This window comes from Capra hircus, chromosome 17 (genome assembly GCF_001704415.2).
Source record: "Capra hircus breed San Clemente chromosome 17, ASM170441v1, whole genome shotgun sequence".
Lineage (NCBI taxonomy): Eukaryota > Metazoa > Chordata > Mammalia > Artiodactyla > Bovidae > Capra > Capra hircus.
In genome coordinates this window covers 8,305,632-8,313,185 of record NC_030824.1, presented here as the reverse complement: position 1 = coordinate 8,313,185, position 7,554 = coordinate 8,305,632, and the positions used below count along the sequence as shown (strand labels likewise).

General features: G+C 44.3%; 1 protein-coding gene across 1 annotated transcript in view; it reads left to right on the top strand.

Annotated features, from left to right (window-relative positions):
* The window catches only part of RNF10 (ring finger protein 10), a 34,783-nt gene continuing 28,605 nt past the window's right edge, over positions 1,377 to 7,554 (top strand). Inside the window, exon 1 of the mRNA XM_018061127.1 lies at positions 1,377 to 2,018. Within this exon, the coding sequence (XP_017916616.1) occupies positions 1,862 to 2,018 (157 nt within the window). The 5' untranslated portion in view covers positions 1,377 to 1,861. The remainder of the gene's footprint in view (positions 2,019 to 7,554) is intronic.

Genomic DNA, 7,554 nt, shown 5'->3' with positions numbered 1-7,554 from the left:
CTCTCCTTTAGGCCTCTCCTCTGGACAGCATTTTGTGTTAACTTTATTATAGTCCTTATCACATTCTCCCATTAATGTATTTTGGAATTCTTTGTTCTCAGCACAGCGCCTGGCATATAATAGGTTTCAAACTAGCTAAGGTTAACCTTATTTACTGTTATAAGAATTATTTATCTTTTTCACAGTGTTTTCCTGTGATCCTTTGAATCTCAAACTGCTATGGTTGGAAGGAATCATTTATAATGTTTCAAAGTATGGATGGGTGTCATATAATTTCTAAAATACCTATATCATTTTCTAAGTCTCAGTGTCCTTATCTGTAAAAGGGAGAATTGCTTATCTTACAGGTAGTTGAGAACATCATTTATTAGCTGTGTGATCCCATTTCCTCATCTTTGAGTTATTGTGAGGAAAGATGTGATACTTCATATAAACTGCACAGAGCAGTGTCTGCTAATAAGAAGCACTCATTAATAACTATTAGGGCTTCTCTGGTGGCTCAGGTAGTAAAGTGTCTGCCTGCAATGAGGGAGACCCGGTTTCAATCCCTGGGTTAGGAAGATCCCCAGAGAAGGGAATGGCAACCCACTCCAGTACCCTTGCCTGGAAAATCCCATGGACAGAGGAGCTTGGTAGGCCACAGTCCATGGAGTCCCAAAGAGTTGGATAACTATTATTATTAACGACGAAATTAAATATTAACAATGATTTATATTAATAAGTGACAACAATAAAATGAAGTAATTGTATGAGGAAGTGATATTAAATGTAAAGTATTGTCATTATTGTCACTATTATCATTATTATTAGGAGATTGAATAAGAGCCATAAATAAATTGATATTAATATTAGAATAAGGACTATAAAATAATGAGTCAGTAAAGGAATTCCACAGGTAGTCCGATGTTTGGATGCTTTATTATAAGGACTGATGCTGAAGCTGAAGCTCCAATACTTTGGCCACCTGATGCAAAGAACTGACTCATTAGAAAAGACCCTGATGTTGGAAAAGATTGAAGGCAGGAGGAGAAGGGGACGACAGAGGGTGAGATGGTTGGATGGCATCACCGACTTGACGGACATGAGTTTGAGCAAGCTCCGGGAGTTGGTGATGGACAGGAAAGCCTGGCGTGCTGCAGCCCATGGGGTCGCAGAGTCGGACACGACTGAGCGACTGAACTGAACTGATTAGTAGTTTATATTATTATTACGTGCATTAGTGTAATAAGACTAAAACCTGGACTGCAAGTCCAATCACTCTAAGCTCTCTCACACTTTGAGAAAGGAAGAAGGAAAAAAAAAAAAAAGCACTGGACCCGGATGTAGACAGAAAACTACATCTCCCAGCATGCTTCACTCTCACACCTCCACTATATATATAGTCCATCCGGGTTCTTCGAGATGCTGTTTGGCGACTCGTCGCCATTCCCGGAGCAGCTCGGCCTCGGCCCAGAGGCGAGTGTCGGTAGCTGTGTCGGAGACATCTGTCCCCGACACCAAGACAGCCAGCCCTCTCCGCTGCCCCGCGGCGGGAGAGCGTGTCCGGCCGGCCGGCGGGGCTCGCGCACCCTCCCTCCTCGCCTCCCCTTCCCCCGCAGCCTCCGCCCCGCCAGGCCCGGCCCGGACCTCCGAGCCCCGGCCTCCTCCTCCTTCTTGGTCCCCGCCGCCGTTGGGCTCAACAGCCCCTCCAGCCGCTTCTCCTTCCAGTTTGAGAAGCCGAGAAAGGAAACAGGGAAAAATGTCGCCATGAAGACCGAGAACCGCTGCCGCCGCCGACCCCCGCCGGCCCCGAACGCCATGAGCCTGGGTCCCCGCCGCGCCCGCTCCGCTCCGACCGCCGCCGCCGCCAAGGCCCCTGTTGATGCCGCAGAGCTCTCCCAGCGCCGCCGCCACCGCCTCCGACATGGACAAGAACAGCGGCTCCAGCAGCTCCTCCGCCTCTTCGGGCAGCAGCAAAGGGCAACAGCCGCCTCGCTCCGCCTCGGCGGGGCCGGCCGGCGAGTCTAAACCCAAGAGCGGTAAGGGCGGGTTCCCAAGGCGGTGGGCGGGGGGCGACTGCCCCTAATACTGGGGTGGGGGTGCGGAATCTTTCCTCGGATGTCTGCTGGGTCACCCAGGGACAGGCTCCGCTTTTTACTATTCTGGTCTCTTTTCCATGGTTTCCATTACTTCCAGTTAACATTTAATGAGAACTGCCTGGTTTATATAAATCCTTGCATTAAAGTTGGAAACACCTCGGGGATGTAGTTGCTGTTTCTGTTCCCATTTTGCGTATGAGTGAACTGAGGTTCAGAAAAGGTGAGGTTACCCAGCTAATCTGTACAGCCAGGCCCGAAGACCGGTTTGTCTGACGCATCAGTGTACAACTCCTAAAACCACCAAGTTGATCTACCCTTTAATGTTAAGTTAGCATTGGATAATATTCAAGTATAAACACAGGAGGCTGGCCTAAATATTTGTTAAACTCAGGTTTTCATGTTGAATAACGACCCCAGATTCCGCTCAGACGAAGAGGACTCATCTTGGAATGGCTTTGTTTAGTATGGAGTAGGTAAGAGTACAGGCTCTGGATTCAGTCTTTTTAGGTTTAGACCTTGAGTGAATGTCTCAGTTTTCTTACGTGTAAGTTGGAGATGGTGAGAAAATAAATTAGCCAGCAAATGAACTAACTGATGGCTCAGGAGAGTACCTGATGCCTGGTATGCACCAAATGTGCATGGACACAACCTGTTAGGCTAGAGTTGTGTCCTTTTAGGGGAAATGTTTTGTCATTTCTGTAACCATGTCTCTCAATACTGAATTTCGATCATCATGATCGTTATAGCTACCATTTATTGAGGGCTTGCCTTGTGCCAAGTGCTGGACTAGGCTTTTACTTGTGTTCTCCAATACTCCAGTCACTAACCTGTCCATCAGGGTGGAGTTGTTCACATCTAAAGAAGGAAAAAGGTGAGAGGCCAGGAGTTGGCAGAGTCTGGAGTTGAATATTCTCTGCTTTACTTCAAAGGCAGAGACACTTGTCTGCTTTTTTGTATTTCTGATTATATTAGCAGTAATAGGAAAATTTTTCCGTGGGAATAGGTGGGATGTGTGGCAGAGAGGGGAACATTTGGAGCCCTAAAATGTGGAACTCCAGTTGTTTAAAGTGTAAAAAGATTAAGAAAAAACTTAGAAACCACATAAACAGCCGTAATGCTGACTTTGGTTCAGAGTTAATCCACTCGGTAGAGCAAACTTGTTTACCTGGTATGTTGAGGGTTTGTAGAGCTTGCTTTTGGAACTCAGGTAGAAACCCTAAGAAATGAATGCTTTTAATATCTTAAGCAGAGATTAGTGTAGACTCTCGGGCCACGTCAGGCAGTATTATGGAGACTACGTTTGGAATTTTGCACATGTGTAGGTTTATCACAGATCCCGCAAGATCTAGAGATTTGCCGGTCCTCTTGGCCCATGTTGGAGCTGGTTTAGAGTGAATGGTCTGTCTATTTTTCAGCGTAGTTGATAAATTACTTTTGCATTCTGCTCTTAGATGTTAAAGATTCTGGTTCTATAGCTATCTGAATTCTCAAGTAATTTTTCGGGGGGCTCCTGTTTAAGCCACTAACATAGGTCATGAGTCAGTTGCAATAAATGCCTGAAGTTGTTCAGTTCAGTAAATAAATGCCTGAAGTTGTTCAGTGAGGCAGCAGGTGAAAGTGTGCCAGAACCTAGACAAAGTAAACTGGAGAAGGAAATGGCAACCCCCTCCAGTACCCTTGCCTGGAAAATCCTGTGGACAGAGGAGCCTCGTAGGCTACAGTCCATGGGGTCGCAAAGAGTCAAACAGGACTGAGCGACTTCACTTTCTGACAAAATAGCAACAAAAAACTGAGGCATGTAAGACATTTCCCTCATGTGATCTCTGACTTTGTGACTGTGTTGACTAGTCCAACTGTCGTTAACCAATAGGATAATGACAGTTTTGTTGTGGTTTAACCAAAGCAGGTATTTGTCAGACTTGTACAGAGTAAATATAAGTTGTTGGGTTCATTCTGACTAAAGTGAATTTTTTTTTTTAACAAATACATAAAGAGACTTCCCTGACTGTCCAGCGGTTAAGACACTGCTTCAGTTGCAGGGGCACGGATTTGATCCCTGGTCTGGGAACTAAGATCCTGCATGCCATGTGGCACAGCCAAAAATAAAAAAACTGCCGCCCCCCCCCAAAAAAAATACTCTATAAAATGCTCTTAAAACACTATTCAGGTTATTATTTGAAAGCTTCTGAGGAAGGAAGTAGAAACTCAGTTCAAGGAGTTCTTTGCTGGGTTTTATGCAATACACAGGTGTCCCCCTGTAGCATTAGTTTTTGTTTAATGTGTTTGTGAGAGAGCTTGAATGTTTGCCATTGCTATTGCCTACTTTTCTGACTACTCTTATTTATTAATATATTCCCTTAGCAAAAAGGAAGGATAGGTCTGTAGCTAAATAGAATTCTTCATAGCATATTCTGCCTTAAGAACATTGCAGCAAAGACCAGTGCTACCACAGCAGATACCACTCAGAGCCTCTTACTCAGTGACTTCTAGGTGGCCACTCTAACAAAACACTAGATTCAAATTCAGCATAATTCTGAAAAGGATTTCTGTAGGATTTCAAAAGCTGATTCAACACTTGATGTACTTTATTCAGCCGGAAATTGTTGAAAGGAACTCTTGAGTTTAAGAGTACTAGGTTGAAGGAAGAAAAGGGAAAGGTGAAAAGACATAACTTGTCTTTCTGTCACTAAAGTAATGAGAACAAGTTTTTCAGTTTTTAACTATTTAATTCCCTTTTCCGCTTCCCTTTCCCTGCTTGCCATGAGAAAAAAAAACAACTTTGGTTTCTAGTCTCTAAACCATGCCTGTCATAAATGGTTATTTGCTTCCTAGTTACGTGATTAATATACTTGAGGTTTTGTTCCAGTGATTGGCTTAAGTTTGTCCTTCATGTACACAGGAAATAAGTCAGTTTGGCTACCAGGATTTACTTGATCTTTCTGGCCAGATTGGCATACCAGTTTCTTTGCTTTGATTAATTGCTTCAAACAGTCACATAATACTTCTTTTCTTGGCTCTCTTCCTACAATTTTGTTCCAGTAGGGTTAAGAATGTAGTTCTAAGAACGTTCCACAGTGAATATCCCAGTAATGTGGCCCAGAGGAGAGAGGTGGGTTAGAGTTTGGGGAAGGTTGTTTAGAAAGAGCAAAGAAAGCAAAAAAAGGCGAGAGAGAGACCTGGCTCTCTATGGGCAAACGATGGACCCTGGCCCAGAGCCAGGTTCTTGCTCCATCCTCCTGGGTGGGGGATGGTACTGCCATGGAGGTTAAAGGAAGGTCAGGTATTATGAAGCAGTTATTTTGAGGTTGGCGATATGAAGCACTGTCCTGACCCTCTTCCTCTTGTTCTGGTACCAGAAGCCAGGTGGCTGGTGGTAATCTACCTTGAAGAAAGCCTTTGAGCTGTAAATGGACCTGGAGGTTTAGATGGATTTGAAAATTGAGGTGACCTGAAACCTTCAGTAAACACCATTTAGGGAAGTTACAAGAGTTTGCAAGCTGTAACAGTAGGCTTTCCAAAAAAAAAACAGGGAAGACTTTCAAATGACAGTAGCAACTGTGTGCCAGCCACCATGGTAGGCATTTTACAGAAGTTTTCTCTTAATCCTTACACCCAATGAGGAGGGAGGAAAGAGGATTAACCCTATTTTAACTGATAAGAAAACCAGGGCTTAGTTAGAGTGCTTGTCGAAGTAAGTTCCTAGGAAATCCCAGGCAATATTCCTGAATACACTTAGCAGGCATGTGACTTACTGGCATATGCATATTCCTGATATCTGCCCCGCCCCCTTCCTTTCATTCAGAATGACTAATTTCAGCTGGAGTCAGTTTGTTATCAGTGGATTCTGTAGTAAACCATATGCTGCCCCTCTGGAGGTGCTTGTCAGCCACTCTGGATGATGGGTAAGCAGTCTGCTTGTGGCTACAGTATGAATCAGCAGCAGAAACTTCCTGGCTGGTATTCTGACCTGTAGGTTGTGCCACCTGTTACAACTAGGAATGCTGATAATGCCAATTTTTTTCACTGAAAACTTTATGGGTTGTGATTTGGTAATGGGGAAGAGACTGAGATACGCTTCCTTTTACCTGAAGAGACCTTTCTCGGAGGGAAATGTGGAACAGCTGAGACACACCGATTAAGTTTTCAAGTCTCTTGTTGACTCTGGGATCCTGAGTGCTGAATTTGAGCCATTTAACTAATGGTCCGGTTTGGAATGTGTCTCGACAGTAGTTTTTGGCAGTTCTCAGCTCTGGGTATGCATTAGAATCTCCTAAGGACCTTTTTTTTTTTTTTTTTTTTAAGTATATGTGGGAATATTCTGTAGCAATTCTTTCTGATTCTTACGTCTAGGTTGGGCCCTGACATCCATAGTTTTAAAAGTTTCTGCAGGTGATTTCTCTTATGCAGCCAGGACTGAGAACAGCCGCTTTGAAATCTAAAACTTTCAACAGAGAATATGTTTGTCCTAGGAGCTTTAGTTTGACTGTTTTCCAAAATCTAAAGCAGATCACCTCGTTGCTATCTCCTATCATAGAAGGGAGGCCAAGTTCAACCCCCAAGTTATTCACATGAAGATTCTGGCAAGTTGCCTATAGGACACCTCAAAAACAACACTCTTGAGTTTTATCTCTGGGGCCCAGGCCTGACTGTTCACCTTCAATCTTTAGCTGCCTGTAGCCTGGCTCTAGAGATAAGAGCCAGCCTCTCACTATAGATGTCTGACTTCATTGTTGTTGTTCAGTCATTCAGTCGTGTCTGACTTTGCGACCCCATGGACTGCAGCACGCCAGGCTTCCCTGTCCATCTGATTTCATACCTGTAGGTAAATATAAGATGAAAGATTTGGTTTTAGCAACTAAAATCATGAATCTTCATGTGGTCAGTTGTTGAAATGTTTTAGGAGTGAGCAGTTTTCACTGTCGGAGAAGGCAATGGCAGCCCACTCCAGTACTCTTGCCTGGAAAATCCCATGGGTGGAGGAGCCTGGTGGGCTGTAGTCCATGGGGTCGCGAAGAGTCTGACACGACTGAGCGACTTCACTCTCACTTTTCACTTTTCATGCATTGGAGAAGGAAATGGCAATCCACTCCAGTACTCTTGCCTGGAGAATCCCAGAGATGGGGGAGCCTGGTGGGTTGCCATCTATGGGGTCGCACAGAGTGAGACACGACTGAAGCAACTTAGCAGCAGCAGTTTTTACTGTCAGAGAGGAGTTCTGTAAGCGTTACGAAACTTTCCTTCCCAGTGTGGTAACAAGTAGAGAAATGAAAACAGCCCTTCTTCAGAGTGCCAGCTTGCTTTCTTGAGCCCTTACAGTGTAGAACCTGACTTAACCTAAATCTGCACAGTCTAAATTTGTTAAGTTTTGGAAACAGCAGGGTCGAATGCCAGGTCATCTGAAACAGTCTTGGATAGTAAGGTTTGGGGAACATATGTCTTCTGTATATGCCTGTCCTCTTCATAAAACCTCACTTAT